The sequence below is a fragment of the Copadichromis virginalis genome, linkage group LG23 (assembly GCF_057382275.1).
Source record: "Copadichromis virginalis isolate Kocher_CV1m ecotype Utaka linkage group LG23, C_Virginalis_male_GT1.1, whole genome shotgun sequence".
In the NCBI taxonomy this organism is placed as follows: Eukaryota; Metazoa; Chordata; class Actinopteri; order Cichliformes; family Cichlidae; genus Copadichromis; species Copadichromis virginalis.
Genome location: NC_140639.1, coordinates 29,254,529 through 29,271,631, shown reverse-complemented (window position 1 = coordinate 29,271,631; position 17,103 = coordinate 29,254,529). Strand labels below are relative to the sequence as shown.

Genomic DNA, 17,103 nt, shown 5'->3' with positions numbered 1-17,103 from the left:
GGTGGTACGACGTGGTGATGATGAATCAATTCCGCTGAGTGACTAGTAATAACACAGCAGGGAATGACGACATGCCGCCGCCCTGTACGCATTGCAAATATGGAACTGGATGCAGGTCTAGTTTATGACCTACTTCTGGACGATGACAGGTTACATCTGCTGTTTTTGATGGTGTGTGATGAGATCCCCATGTGGAGTCCAGCATGTTGATAAAAACATGCTTCAGGATAAAGACAAGACACTGATGAGAAAGGTCCCCTCTTAAATACTTTTCCTGTCATTGAAAGAGTATATCTGGTGGACTATTTTCATTGTTCCTCTGCCCTCTTTAAATATGCTTGCAGAACCAGTCCTGCAAGTGCACCTGTCAAGCATTTGAAGAGGGCTCTTAAATGGCACCTTTACCCACTAAGGCCTAAATCAGAGATGTTAAACTCACTGTACAGCCCACTTTGATCTTAAGTGGGCCGGACCAGTGAGACTCCCCTTTCTATTCGTATAAAGAAGTTTAACTACACCCTTAATCCCTGAGATGTGTTTGTATTAGAGAAAGAAGTGCAAGTCCTAATGTACATCTCAGATTTCCTGCAACAAAGCTACTGTAGTAAATGAAAGAAAGCTGTCGCCATGACACGCAAAAAATTATACGTAATAAATGTGTAAAATTACAGAAGAAGTTCTGGTAGCTTGTTGCCATGACATGCCATTAAACTTTTTGTGGTAATTCACAGAAGATGTTGTAGTGTTCTGTTGCAGAGTGTAGCAACTCTGATTAAACACCTAGCTAACCTTTGTCAATGAATACAGTCCGAGTAGTGTTGACCTTTTACTCTCAGAATCTTCATTTGACAAGCGGTGAAAACTGTAGTTGAAAAGAGATACAGAATAGTGTAAATGCCTTTGAGGTCTTTGAGGCATCACAGATGTTCTCTTTTAAAATAATAATAATAATAATAATAATAATGATGATGTGGATTGTTGTAGTAAAAAAAACAGAAAGGTTTTTGTTGTTTAATTGCTTATCTATTACTGTCTGTTGTAATATGAATGAATGGCCATGGGGGAAAAGCTGTAAAACTAATGAAAATACAGTTAAAGGTCAAAACTATGTAATTCTTCACTTGTTTCAAAACTGCCCATCTGAGTTTTTTGGAGTTGGAGTCTTTGCCGATTTTGTCCCCTGAGCCTTATGTTTGACACTCTTGGCCTAAAATATTTGCCCATAAAATCAATGTAAATGATGACATTGTGACATTGTCCTTTAATTGAAAGTTATGAATGAAATCAGTTTTCAGACACTTTATATGTTCAGTTTCTTTTCCGTTCCTCTTGACTTTATGCAAAAACGAATGACAGAAAAGACAAATATATAAATGTACATTTATTTGCATACAGACAGTAACAAGCGTGTTCCTCACTGAACAGGTAGACGAACATGCGATCCCGCAGCAACAGTCTGGAGGACGTAACCAAGGCCAAGCTGACGCAGCAGGCAGACACTCGCAAGAGATCTACAGAGCGAGATGAGCCCTCTGGAAGGGCAGAGCGTCGCGGTCGTCACAGCGAGCCACCAGACGACACCGGCACCATTCAGAGGAACAACAAGACTCCCAAGAAGAGCACTAGCGCAGGAGGAAGTGGGTGCAGCAGCAGTGCCAGCGGCGCTGCCAAGGGTGGTCGAAGGGAGAAGGGCAGGGACCTTTCCCGTGATGACCTTGTCTTTCTTCTGAGTTTGCTTGAAGGAGAGCTACAGGTAACCCAAACAGTAGAGATGACTAGGGGAATGTGGATTTAGCCCAGACAACATATAACCATTAAAGCAGCAGGTAGGCCTGCAGACATAGCACCAGCCCCTGGCTTAGTGCGCTCTCAAGTTGGTCTGTGTTAACAGACAGCTGACAGCTGAGGCTACTTCCTGTTTCCTACACTAGAGCCGAGAATCGCCTGGCAGTAGGAATGGAAACTGATAAGAATTTCTATTGATTCCATTATCACTATCAGTTATTAATTTCATTCCTTATCGATTCCCTTATCGATTCTCATTGGCTCCATTTTGAGAGTCACCACCATTGCTAAGCAACAATAAAGAAATGACACTCATGACAGTGAATTGCATGCTGTGGGTCAAATGTTTTCCAGTCTGTTGAGGTATTTCTCCTCTTTGTTGTGATCAGTGTTGGAGTCATTACTCAAAAAAGTATTTTTTACAAATATAACACTGAACACTTTTCTTGAAAGTAATACAGTACCTAACTTAATTACTCCTGGTAAAAAGTAAGAAATCTGAGGCTACAACCCCACACACCAACACAAATCCCTAATGCAGACACACACGCGTCTCTAAGATCTTTCTCTTAGTAGAATACAAAGCTGGCTGCACAAAGCAAAGATGAAAACCAGCACAAAAAAGCAATCTCCACAGTGATTCGGCTTTAGAAATGTGAACAAGTAGAAAGGGCAGCTGCAGCCTGACTGCTCACCTGCTTGTTACCTGTTGAAGTTAAGAGTCTGGCTGTTTGGGCTCGACAGTCACTCAGCTTTCACTCTGGGTCCCTCACTGGCCTTCTATAGCTTGCATAGCTTCTGAAACTTACTCAGTGTTTTTCACCGCAGAGAAAAACCTTTTGTGGGTTTCTGGCATGTGAATCTATACAGGAAACAGTAATCCTGTAAATGGTGGTGTTTAGCCTTGGTCCGTTTCATTTCTTGTTAGATTTAATCAGTTTGGCTCATGTTAATGAGTGAAAAATGCTCAATATTTCTGTGATTTATCTGCCAATTTAGAGGAGGTGGGCAGGGATAGGGAGGTCTGGGCTTTTCTCTTTAGACTACTGTCCCTGTGATGTAGACACAAATAAATGACAGAAGGTGGATCTATGCACAAAAATAAAAAAATCCTAATATATTTGTCAATTTACTTCAACAGTGCTCCACAATGTTTCCATACAATCCATGGTAACTGCAGAACGTAGACTCTTGCTATCTTGCTGCTGCACATTAGCAGGAAAACAGTTTATTCCACTGCATATTAATCCTGCAATACAAAGTTCAAACCAGCCACATTCCTTTTCTTCCCTCACTGCAGGCCAGAGATGAGGTGATCACAGTGCTGAAGGCAGAGAAGATTGACTTGGCCCTGCTGGAGGCCAAATATGGTTTTGTCACACCACAGAAGGTCCTGCAAGCTCTGCAGAGAGACGCCATCCAGGGCAAGTGTGACATCTTCCAGGAAGACATCTATGAAAAACCCATGGCAGAGGTAACAAACAGTCACTCAAAATCTCTAATCTACTAATCCACTGTCCAAGCAATGCAGTACAGTCCAGACATGACAGATGTTTTTTATTTGCTCCCATCACAGCTGGATAAGCTAGTGGAGAAGCAGAGGGAGACGCACCGGCGGATGCTAGAGCAGCTGCTGATGGTGGAACAATCACACAAGCAGACCTTGTACAAGCTGGAAGATGAGAAGAGGAACCACGGGGAGTTCATAAAGAAGAGTGACGAGTTCACCAACCTGCTGGAGCAGGAGCGAGAGAGGTCAGTGCACGAACTACCAGGAGAAGTTGGGCAGTCAGTCAGAAAACTGGCAGTCCCACCAAAAATGGCAATCACAATTTGCTTCAGTATGGAAGTGTCTGACTGTGTTTATGCTGGTTTCCTTGGAGAAATCTGGTGACCTATAATCTGATAGCGAATACAGGAAATCTCACTCTGGGTTAAGGGAAAGGGCGTCAGTGTCACTCTATAATTTATAATGTCTGATTTAAAAGATTATGGATGCCCTTCAACTGCATTACAGCAGATTTTTATTGCGCTATTCTCTTGTTGTGTTTAAAATGGAGTCCATGAGGAAACTTAAAGTCTTCAGCACAACTGATCTCATCTCAAGTGGCATCACTTTAGAACGCTTATCAGATTTTAGAAACCCAGAAGGCTTCCTGGAGCTTCATTTACATGGACAAAAGTAGTCAAGCTCTGGAGTTCTTCTTGAAGTAGATGTTTATATGTGAAGTGATGTAAATCAAACTGTTGCAGGACAGCCATTCTAACCTGCACTTCATGTTTCATTGACCTCCAACAGGCAGCGACTCCAAACATGTGCATTGTATCAAGCTGAAGCTAGAATTACAGCTGATGCTGATTTCTTTCTTAAACAATAGCTGCCATCTCCAATTGCTTCACTGTCGCGATGATATGAGTGTCTTTCTGAGTCAGTGTTGACTTTGGAGTGAGAGGTCCTCTTAACCTCCTAGGACCTGGACTCCACATATGTGGACATCATATTTTGGGTTGTCTAGACCAAAATACAAAATTCTTCTCTACAGGGGCCTGATATCCACTTACGAGGACATTATACTGCCACTATTGAAATTTAAAACAAACGTCCTCATATGTGGATCTCATTTTTCTCAGAAACAAAAATCAGGTAAAAGAAAAAAAAAAAATCAGGTAATTCTTTGTTTTTACATTCGTCAGGTTCCAATCAGCCCAAATAGCAAAGAGAAATTAAAAATGAATGCCATGAAAGAGTTCGGGTCTTAGGAGGTTAAACCATTTTAGCCAGCAGAGGGCAAGTACACGAGGAGTGATCAAATGGTAAATGGCCTGCATTTGTATAGCGCTTTTCTAGTCCATAGGACCCCAAAGCGCTTTACACTACATTCAGTCATTCACTCATTCACACACACGCGACAGCAAGCTACATTGTAGCCACAGCTGCCCTGGGGCGCACTGACAGAGGCGAGGCTGCCGGGCACAGGCGCTCTGACCACCACCAGTAGGCAAACATGGGGTTAGTATCTTGCCCAAGGATATTTAGCATGCAGCCAGGAGGCAGCCTGGGATCGAACCACCGACCTTCTGATTAGTGGCTGATTAGTGACCTGCTCTGCCACCTGAGCTACAGCCACCTGAGCTACAGCCACCCCTTGAATCTTTTCCCTTGAACTGATAATATGAGATATCGACAGACAGACAGCCTCCTTCCAACTCAAGCCACTCAGTGTCACCAAATAAATGTAATAATAATAATTAATGTATTCATTAATAGTGTTAGCAATAAATCAGTGTTCTTTAGGAACAGGAGGAAGATCCCCTATAAAAAACAAAACATCCAATACTTTTGTTCCCATGACCTAGCCCAGGTCTTTTACTTTTACTATCACTTTTTATTGAACAACTTTGCAAAAACCTGGAACAAACCAAGAGTTGTTTCTGGAGTTAATCCAGTGACCAGGAATGGAAGGCAGGACAGATAATTTACATGTGCGCTTAAAAAGACAAATAAGCTTTACATTTACAGTTCTGCTTTATGGTAGCACTGTGGATATTTATGAAATGGGGGGGAAACCACATCCCTGGAAAACTGTCATAAGGGCTAAGTCTGCATTTCGTTGCCAGTGAAGCTTTGAGGCAGCAGCTCAGCACGAGGGACACTGACTGTTGGTGCTGCCATTTCATGATGTGCTATGATGTAATTCTTTAAACTCTCCAAGATCAGCAGCAGTATATTACAACTGCTCAAATCTGAAGGTTTATACACACCTTTCTTAATACAGTGTCCTGTGCACTACAGCTTAGCACAAACCACAATCAGTTTTCCTCAGTGCATTGTTGATGCATCAGTCCACCAATTTAATTTCCTTTCAGAGTAACATATTCTAACATTACCTAGTTGGACCCAGTGTAGTGCAGGGATTTATAAAATCTAACAATGAATGCTATAACCACCACAAAGTTTACATTTTTGGTGTAGCTCTTCTAATGGCTTCAATAAAGCTGAAAAATCCCTATGCAGTAGATCATATCGCCACAATGCCAAGCTCAAGGCCTAAAAGGTGTAGCCTGTGTAGCCTAAGGTTACTTTGAGTGCAAAAATAATTCCTGACCGAGGTTGAGTGCGAATATGGGAAATTTTATTACACTAAAAGACTGCAGTAAGATGCTGGAAGCTTGTCATCTCGGACTGAGAGAAGCTGCTCGGCCACTGAAATTCATGCCACAAAACACCTGGTGCACATTTTTGATGCTTATGTTAATACCAGAGGAGGTTTAAAGTGCTGCAGCTGTTGAGTCAGCAGAGCATTGCTGTGGTTCCTTAAAACTTCTACTTTGCAATAATACCACTTGCAACTGATTGTGAAATATCTAGGAAGGAATAATGTTTAGAAATAAACTCAGAAATAAACTGTGGCATCCTATTACCAAACTCTGGAAGCTCTTTACAACCATGCATTCTTTCATTAATGTTTGTAAAGGCAGACTGCATGGCTAAGTGCGGATTTTATAACCCAGTGGCAATGGACTTGAAAACATCTGAATTTAAAATTAAAATGTGTGGCCCAATACTTTTGTCCATATGGTATTTGGTACTTTAAGCTAATTGTTATTTGTTATTGTATCTTTATTTCAGACATATACAGGAAAAAAACAATATATACACAAGTACACATACTTGCATTTACAAATACGAATATATATGTAAATACACACACGTATGTGCTCAGACAAAACAAAAATAAAATAAAATAAATGAAATAAAACAGAGTCTAAATGACATGAAATGACAATTATTAAGTCTGAAATGGTAATTGCTATCATCATCATGCTGTCTTGGTCATGACAATGTTAGCATTTAGCCCAACATCCCTGAATGTATATTTTTGAATATTGCAGAAGTCCTAACACTTCCAGTGGAGAAAAATATTGTAATATGAGATGAAGCTATGATGAATTATTTAGCAGTCATGTTCAGCACTGCAAGCCAAGACAGAGGCAGCTGGAGGTCTGAGGTGGAAACATGTCTGATTTCTTCTGTAAATGTCACATAGAGAGCAGTTACTGGGCCGCACTCTTTTTACTGCTTCCTCAGCAATATCACATATCATACACAAGCACAGTGTGTGCACTAACCTGGAAACTCACCTGCAACACACACACACAGGCAAAAAACACACACACACACTATCTCGGCAATTAATCTCACAAGGGAAACACAGCTGGACAGCGGCCCGTGACCTATTTGGGACAATCACATCATTGCACTTCAGCCATAGCAGAATGTTTGAGTTGGATCGAGAGGGCAGTGTGACGATGGTCTGGGCTTTGTCAAAGAGCATGTCAGGAAGGACAGGCTGCCATGAAAAACAGACCCCTGTCCAGGGTCGAGCTAATTACCTTGTGAGAAAAGGCAAAAGATTTATATGACTGAGAGAACAAAAAAAAAGAAAAGAAAAGAAGAAAACTTACCCAAAAGCTCTGAAAAGTATCAGTCATAGTGCATGTTCAACAACATGCCAGAATACCATGGAAATAGTGGACAAGGGTCTATTTTCTTGATAATGAGCTTGCCAGTAGACTTTAGCATGAGCTCAAGTCTGTGTGTAAAGGCATTGAACATTTGCCACTGTCTTCTGGCCTCTGGATTGTGTATTAGCTGAGTATGTGTGTATCCAACATTATTAGGCAAACGTGTGTGTTCAGAGGTGTCCTCTTACCTCCCCTCCCCTCCCTGTTTGTCCAGACAATCCTCACATGAGACATTATAGTTCTCAGTGTCGCCACTTGGATAATTATAAGTTATACTATATGGTAATGATGTAAGTGTGCTCTCTTGAGTGACTGTGGGTAGCTTTTCTGGTTCATAAATAAAAGGGCATATAGTTATCACAGCCAGCAGGAAAACCCAGTTGTACACTATGCTATGTATTTATTAACAGCTTCATTTGTACTTATTGAGTCTTGGCCAGCATTTCTATTGGTTATGATGATGCACTTGTCTCAAACAAACAAGACCTGCTGAGCTGCTAACATCCCTGTTTGAAAGGGAAGATAAAGGTTTCAGATGGGATTATGAGTGGCAAATAATGGAAAATGACTATGAAGATTCTGTATGGAAAGGGGTCATATTTCTTACCTTCTGGTTTTCATTTGGGTTAGTCCAAGTTCTACTGAACATGTCACATTTGAGCAGGTTTAGCAGCTAGACAGAGTGAACAATGGCACATGGAACAAGAAGTCTGGAATGTCACTTTCTTTATCTGCTATCTAATATCCCGACTACACCAGAAGCCCCATAAAACTGGCTCTCATTCACAGAGGCCAAGTAAGCAGACTAGCTGGTGGGTTTTCAGAGTTAGTGCACAATGAATTCCTGGAACTCACTCTGCTAGTGTTGATCACTTTCCAACTATTAGATTTTTGGTTAAATGCTACAAAATCAGATTTAAAATAGTCAGCATTTTTGTACAATTTGATGTGATGAATCAATTTGTGAGCTCAGGCTTATGTGCTACACATCTAACATGGAGTTAACCAACGATCAAAGAATACAGCCAAAGTTGTCATTTGTGGAAGCTGTTACCTGCTGAGGGTTCAGTTACATGACCCCAAATCATATGTCAGTAACTTCTCCACCTTTTCGTATGTGTGCCTCTGTAAAGTCAAATGTCATTGCCTCAGTCAAACAAGCCTAGATAATGGTCTACAACCATATGGCAACCAGCAGTTGCAAGTGAAAAATTAGTATTCCTCTACCAGTTGGCAAACTGTCACTATCACTATCAAATTGATTGCTAAAGGCCCAGTCATGCAGGCCTTAAGACCAGTCAGTGACCCCTTGGCAACCACTGGTTTCTAGAATGTTCATTCCAATAGCAATCATGCAAACTGTGGGCAATCAACAGAATCTGCAATAGACCAAATCAGATTTCCCCAATTGCCCACAGTTTGAATGAACCATACGACTTGTCTGCAAACACTCGTTAATTACTCTCTGAGTGGTAGTGAAAAGGTGGAAAAGAGTGCAATGAGGACCTGAAGCAACATTGCAGCGTTAACCTTCAAAGTAAAATTTGTGCCTTTTAAAACATGTTACTTGTAGCACTGAGGCACAACTTTTACTTTGAAAGCAACCGTTTACCGTTTTCGGTTTGCATCCTGCCTTTTCAAGTTTGAGTTTGCAGAGAAGTCTGTCTTCTATGCAATGTGAGAGCATACATACAAATTTTCCCTCGTGACCAGTGGTTGTATCACAAAGAATATAGTTGACAACGTATGAGTACGGCACACGAGTAAACCTCTACTGGCTGTGTAAAGAAGCAACAACAACAACAAAAAAGCTATGAGGAAAAGTGAAAGTAAGAAGGAAATCAAAGTGAAACTTAAGAAGGTTGTGAAATATCTCCTGATTTATATTTTTTTCCTATTTTTACCCTATGTCAATCTTAGCACAGACTTTCACAATCGTATGTGTCATATCTGCTATGCTTGCATGGATCATATCATTCATTAGGAACCAATGGTGACGTAATCATTGTTGAAGGACTCGATCGGTTTCTGGCAGCAGCTTCATAATAAATCTTTCATGTAAGTCTAGTGAATAAGGATCTCAGTGCTGATCACAAGGCAGACTTAACGAGATCTAGTGAGCATATTTTTCTGTTATATAACCATTCAGTCACCCTTTAAAGAGGCAGACATGTCATCACAACTGCCTCATGCAAGAAGAAAGGGAGAATCCCCCACGGAGCTTAAGCAAACACCATTTTAGTCCTTCTCCCATGCAAAACACAAAGTTTGCTCAGTGGTTTCTGCTAAACTCTGCGCTCCTTCCAAAATATTATTATAGAGGGCTTGAAATAATAAAAGAAACCCCAAAACTTTGACTTCTGAAAGGAAAAAGCCACTTATCGCTTGTTTAAGGAGAGCTGAAACAGCCGTCTATGTTTTAAGAGCGCCTGCTATGGCTTCAGCATGTACAGTATGAAAGACACCACATCACACCGGGCTTTAATTCCACTCTCGTTAATCCACTGTTATATGATGCATTTTAGCTGCATGTAATCATTTCCTTTAACTGGGTCCTGGAAAACTGCAAGTTGTGATTGCATCCTGGGGTAATGTGGAGCAGCGTTTGAAAGTGGACAAACCTTATTCCCCCCCATCTTTCACTAAATTCACTCAAAGTTCAGCCTGTATGTTTAGAAACTCCTCATCGCCCACGGCCATTTTTTAATTCTTTCACTCTTCATAGCAGGAGGCCTGCGATTGACCTCCTACCTGCAACCTCTAAAGAGGATGTAAATCCGGGCAGGGGGTCGGGATGAACCCGGTTCCCCACCGATTAATTGTCAATTGAGCAGCCATACATGAATGATGACCTCATCGCGCGCTGAGCACTGCAGGAGCAGCAGGGGTGTGAGAGCAAGAGCGGCATCTTAACCTTTAACAGATGTTACTTTAAACATGACTTCAGCTCGCTGATACACACAAACACACACACACATCTATGCCTCAACAGGCCATTTGCTCACCTTTGTTCTTTTGCAGAAAACTACAGAGCAGGGAGGGAATTTTATTACCACGAGTATCTTCTAACTGATGTTAGTGTGACAGGTTCCAGCTTATGCTGTCATGCAAGAGTCAAACATCCAAATCAACCTGCTGTCTCTATCATTTAAAGTTTGCACAACTGTCGGTGACAGCAAATAAACCAATGAGACGAACTCAGAGAAACTCTGTGACGTAATGTCAGTGAAACACATAACAAGTATGGTTGTTTGAGATTATTTTATAGTCAAAAAAAGAATTAAAATAGCTTTTAGGTAGCAACTGTATAGTTTGTATTTTGTCTCGTTTTTTTGGATCATGTGAGTTTAATTGAAGAGGAAATAAAAGAAGCCAGAGAATCACAGATGACACAGTGAATAAACAAAAATTAATAATGGATTGGATTTATATAGCGCTTTTCAAGGCACCCAAAGCACTTTACAATGCCACTATTCATTCACTCTCACATTCACACACTGGTGGAGGCAAGCTACGGTTGTAGCCACAGCTGCCCTGGGGCAGACTGACAGAATCATATCGGGCCATCGGCCCCTCTGGCCAACACCAGTAGGTGGTAGGGTAAAGTGTCTTGCCCAAGGACACAACGACCAGGACAGAGAGCCCGGGGATCGACAGATGTGCTTCCTAACCCCCTGAGCCACGGTCACCCCATTAAGAAACACAATAAAGTATATCTCTGACTAAAAACTCACAAAAGCAGACATTGTGACAAATTCTAGATACTTTTACTAGTTTATGCATTGAATTACACAGACTAGGATCACAGTCTATTACAGCAAGTAATTTTCCCAAAGAGCCTCATGAGAAACTAGGGCTGTTGTGGAGGGCTCAACCAAAAAGTTGAACTCAAACTGCTCAATGTGAATTTTATCTCTTCACTGGCTCCCTATTAAATCCAGAATTTAATTTAAAATCCTTCTCTTCACATACAAGGTCTTGAATAATCAGTCCCCATTTATTTTAAACACCTCATACTACTGCATCATCTAGAGCACTTCGCTCTCAGACTCCGGGCTTACATGTGGTTCCTGGGATATTTAAAAGTAGAATGGGAGGCAGAGCCTTCAGCTTTCTGGCCCCTCTTCTCCCAGTTTGGATTCGGGAGACAGACACTATCTCTACTTTTAAGGTTAGGCTTTGATAAAGCTTGTAGTTAGGACTGGATCAAGTGATCACGTTGCTGGGGGGTTTCCCATGATGCACTGAGCATTTCTTTAATCACTGTGTTTATACACCACTCTGCCTTTAATTATTAGTTATTATTCATCTCTGGCTGTCTTCCACAGTGTCTTTTGTCCTGTCTTCCTCCTCTCATTCCCAACCAGTGGCAGCCTTCCTGAGCCTGGTTCTGCTGGAGATCTTCCTGTTAAAAGGGAGTTTTTCTTCCCACTGTCGCCAAGTGCTTGATCACTGGGTGTCGTTTGGTTTCTTGCTATTACTGTAGGGTCTTTATAAAACTGAATTGAAGTTACAATTGGGTCCTACCTGTGGCCCTTTAGAAAAATTAATTGCCCACCCCTGTCATATTAGAAAGGCTCACTTTAAGGGGCATTTTCAGAGGATTAATGATATCTTACATCAAATAGAAAGCATTGTTTTAAAATTCATTTTTTGCTTTTATTCTTGTTCTTTCTTAATACCTTTATAATTTTATGCCTTTAAATCTTTTAAGAAAAGCAAACTTTTTGGTCAAACTTAAAATCGCCTCTTCGAGGCCATTTCAAGTGGCCATAAATACAGCTCATGTTGGCTGAAAGTAGAGCACACAAATGCCAAATATTTATTTGTGGTATTTTAGAGACAGAAATCGTGCTAACTGAATAGATGTTTGCAGCTGCTGTCATTCTATTACAGCACAAGTTGATGATTAACACTAATAAAACGGGTGCACTTTCCAATAAAAGTCCTTCAGTTGTAACTGCATTTTACAAGTTCTCGAAAAATGCCTCAAGACCTTTATAGGAACGAACAAGGTGGTGTGACAGGAAATAGCCTGCAGATAATTTGAAACAACACCTTGTTGATGTCATTCACTGGCACAGTGGGTTATTATCAGCGTTATAGTATATATATAAAGTACAGTAGCTCCAAACATAACACCACATAACCTTCATCCACCTCTTAACAGTTTGCAGGGCTTACGATACATGTTCATGCCATTTGGTTGACTTAACAGTAGCGGTGGTGACATCACTCCCGTGGATCAAATTGAGAACATTCTTCAGCGATTTCTTCATCATTGCTGAGATGTTATTATCCAGTCCTGCCCTGTTTTTTGAAACCGAACAGACGAGTTTTGGATTTTTTACGATCTGGGATCTTTGGTTATTAATGATGGTCCTGCCTCTGCAAGTTCACCTTAGAGGCAGGCTGTGAACTCTGCAGTTTTATGCAAATAAAAGAGCGTTTTTGCACGAATGACGGGGTGTTTTAGGAAGTTGTCGAGCAGCTGCCGCGCCGTATGAACGCATATTCCCGTGGGTGCGAAGGATCCGTCTTCACCTATGCATCGTTAAGATATTATCAGTGCTCCTGAAACTGTTGGCCTCATTCATCAACTGTACCTGACACGTGATGCCTAAACTTTTTGCAAAGGCTGTTATTTCTGTTATTTCCTCCCAAAAATGCTTCAGCCTTGCGCATTTCATACATTCCTGTACCAAGCAAAGTTCAAGCTTTTGGTATGAAGGTTGAGAAATTGAGAAATGTGATCTGAAAGGTTAGAAACTGTCTGGTTAGTTTTAAACTGTGCAATATTTAACTTTAATCAAATGTTAGCTTGGGAAAATACACATCTCAGTAATGAACAGCTGAAGCCAAACAGTTCCCTCTATGAGAAGGAAAGCTCTTCTTCATGCTGACTAGTGCATGTACAACACATTCAGTGCCACCTTCTACATGAAGCCGGTTATATTACAGATTTTTGTAAAACACTTGCTTGATTTGCACATTCAGCATCACAAAGACTTTATGAAATTTGTTTTGGTTTAGTTAGACATCAGGAATTAAATCCAGACAGAGGAGAAGACAGACAAGCCAACAATGTGATAGCAGTTCATATCTTTGTGGCTCAGTCACTAAAATGTACGGTGATGTCGTCTTTTCTCAAAAACTTGTAGTCTGTTCAGTTTAAAAGCCATTAAAAGATGTTTTCAGCGGCAGACAGTAAAAGACAAGTAGGCTTATACATTTTCTTAAGTAATGTATTTAAATGTATATTCAGAGATGTTACATGTGTTAGCTCTGCTTCATGGATGGAAGTTTGTTTATGGATAAAAAAAACATTATCGTAGAGACCGAAAGGTTGCTGCCTGTTGCCAGGTAAAATTGGTGGGTACTACCCCAAAACCTCCTTGTGATTGCAATAGTTGCTAGAAGATTGCCACAGTCATCCATAGTTTGCATGGGAGGCATAATGTGCCTTCCAACATGTGTGAAACACTGCACCTTTTACTTATGTAGCCAAAGGCACAGTTTTACTACCATTTGGCAAGCAGTTGGCAAGTGCTTGCAGACAAGTCGGCATCTTCCTGGAAAGTGCTGCAACTGCAGCACTCTGCAGCTGACCACAGCAATTGCAAGCAGGTTTTCTGTGCAGAACCTCTTACTTCTGTGTGAACGATTTCACACAGCAACTGCCAGCAGCCACCTAACAACACCTATTTTTTGCCCAGGGGGGCCACCAACTGGTCTCTAGGCCCGTGTGACCGAGGTCTTAGGCCTGTTTGATACACTTCGCAATCTAACACACAAGTCATAAAAAATCACGAACACACTCAAGGACATACTGTTGAAGACAGTCAGCACAGTAGGAAAATAAAACATTCGATTAGACACGATGGATGATTGAGAAATAGAAATATGATGAGATTAGATGAGTCCCTTCTGCGTTTGCTGTCTTGCTCTTTGTTTGTGTGTCTTGATGCTCGTCACTGTATTGTTCCCACATTGTAGGAAAAACTGAGTGGCTACTGACCTAATTCGTGCTGGTCAGCCAACACTCCCTTCCCTGCTTTAGCCAGATAACAACCAAATGGCTTCACAGTCTTCTTGACCTCAGCCTCATTTATCTGAATGTACTGTAACAAGGTTGATGGGATTAAGACAAGCCCATTCATTCATTAACCTTTAAAGCTTTTGGATTTCATCAACTTTATCTATTAATATTAACAGAAGTACTTTCTAAGGAGTGTTTCCTTATGGATAATTATGTTTTGTTTTAAAGGAGTGATGACTTAATCTAATTAAGTCCAGTGACTGACCCGGCATTTCACTAACGGATTTGTGTTTGTTTTTTCTAATTTATTTTCTGTGAAAAAAAGTGAATATATGAAATCTGCATGATTAGATTTCTGGTTTTTGAGAAAAAATATTTAAAACTCATGTTCAGAAATGAGAATTAATACATTATAGGTCATGAGTATATCACAACTGGAAGGTGTGCCTTGGAGCATAATACTTTCTTGTGTCACAGCTCCATGAACACAGCAAATTTTGAGCAACAAATCACCCTTTGTTTTTGTTTTATTAGGGAGTCATCAAAGACAAAAATATGGAGGTAATCTTTAAAAAAAAAACAGAGACAAGACACTAACAGATGCATGGTTTAATCCACATGCTTGCCATCTCTGTACTGCAGATGTGCAGGTACGAGTGCTTCACAAGGTGCTGGGAGACAGAAGCCAAAGACACAGCTCACATGAAGCGTACTTTCATGTGCCATGAAATGCGTGTGTCAAAATATTGCTCCGTTACATCTGTGCGCTGGGTAGTAATTAGGGCCAAGTGATTCGTCACTGCATGGCGTAATGTGATTACATCTCTCTGACAGAATGTAGCTATTAGACCTCACCAACCACAAGGACTCGGGGCCTTGCAGCTTGTACTTTTCCAGCCTTTTTTAGACTTGTTATAAAAGAGGAATCCAGCTTAAAATAGCGCTTACGCGTTGTGTTCTATTTCTGTAGCAGTGCAGGTAATGGATTTGAGTGTTTCAATGTGGCAATTCTCCTAAAACATTACATTTCTGCTATAAAAACTCAGCGCTAATGTTTTGCAGTAAAAGAGGCACATTTTCTTAATTTGTCTTTTTAATTCTGTAGCAGATGTGGGATGTTTTTCAGCGCGGCAAAAGGTATTGTCCCCATATTATTCCACACTAACAATGAGGAGAAAAGTGCCTTTGTAACCAGTGTTTATACGAGATTGTATAATTTTAGGGTTCATTTTCCTTTAAACCTAACAGTGAACACCTCAGGGCTTTTGCATGAGCCTTGACTACATTAACAGACTCAACTGGATTGCAATCAAAGAGTGCAATTAAAAACAAAGCCGTGCATGATATAGCTCTTTGCGATGATTGGTGAGCTTGACTAACTATAATAAAGAGTTTTCCAGTAAAATGAACAGAGCCAAAATGTTATTTGAGCATTTCAACGGCATATTTGTAACTTAGAACATCTGTCAGGGTTATAAAAGAGCAGGAACAACTCAATGGTGAACTGAATAGAGCTTGATAAATGATTACGCTGACTGGGAATCCGCAGGAGTGATGTATGAGCTAATCTTCTGTTTGTGAAAGGAAATAGCACCGAGGGTGGAGAGAAGGAGGTCAAGGAGGAAAAAAAATGCGGCTAATGTAGACTTAGCATGACATTTCTACGCTTGCTGTGAACCGTGCGTGGCCCCTGCCAGCACTGGAGACAGCGAGTGATGGCCAGACTGAAAATGCAGCAGGCAACAGAGAAAATCCGACATACAGGCTAAACACTGTGGAGGACACTTTTACCCGCCAGCGAGGGCTAATCTCTCTGATTTACTTTGTTTCTCACATTTGTTACAGCAGACACTGTGTTGAGTTATGGCTTGGCAAAACACCGCAAAGGGAAGCCATTTTTCCCCTCCTGTCCTGTCAGGCTGGAAGGAAGTGACAGCGAGAAAGTTGCGCTTTTTACGTCCTTGTTGCTGGCAGCTGCTGTGTCTGAACAATGAGTGAACGCCTGTGCTCCCAGTCGAGTCAGTGTTGAGATAGTGAGTGAAATATGGAGGGAGGAAAGAGCCTGCCTGTATCTGCCAACTCCAATGTCTCACAGTGGTGAATGGGCTATCTGGACAGGGCCACAATGAACTGAGCAAACAGGCAGAGAGTGGTGACATTTTCTTTTTAACAAAGAAAGAGTCACTCCTGTGCTGTTGTTATTAAGCAGATGGGATATTTCTTACTCTATCCAAATAGTAACTGTTTTATATGCTAAATCATTTTAAAAACAACCTTTGTCTTTTTAAGCTTCCAATCACATCATAGCTACACGAAAACACATAAAAATGACCTTTTCTCTATGTACAAGCGCATGATACTGTGTTAAAAATATTTATTACTCAATGTTAGAGTGGAACTTTTAAGCTGGCATGTGAAGTTGAATAATTCACTGAACTCTATGCAATCTTGTTTAAAGTAGGTACCCCCATGCTGGTGGCACAGGAATTATCAGCCATGAGCTCCTAATCAACTCCACTTCGTTCAGTGTGATCAACTGCATAAAAACTGGAGCAGGTGTGTTTAAAGACAGCACCACAACCTTCCCAGGTGTGTGTTACCCAAAAAAACTAAGAGAAAATGCAAAAAATCCAAGCGCTACTTCTCAGACTTTACAGGCCTCGGCTAGCATGTAAAATGTTAAATTTCACGACAGAACAAATAGTAAAAGATGAGATGAGACCAAAGTGGAGCCATTTCCCCATGATGCACTG

General features: G+C 40.9%; 1 protein-coding gene across 2 annotated transcripts in view; it reads left to right on the top strand.

The window, feature by feature from the left end:
- filip1l (filamin A interacting protein 1-like) overlaps positions 1 to 17,103 on the top strand; it is a 106,407-nt gene that overhangs the window by 44,189 nt on the left and 45,115 nt on the right. For both annotated transcript variants that reach the window (XM_085447310.1, XM_085447309.1), the window contains exons 2-4: positions 1,426 to 1,753; positions 3,086 to 3,259; positions 3,362 to 3,540. In XM_085447310.1, the coding sequence (XP_085303436.1) occupies positions 1,436 to 1,753; positions 3,086 to 3,259; positions 3,362 to 3,540 (671 nt within the window). In that variant the 5' untranslated portion in view covers positions 1,426 to 1,435. The remainder of the gene's footprint in view (positions 1 to 1,425; positions 1,754 to 3,085; positions 3,260 to 3,361; positions 3,541 to 17,103) is intronic.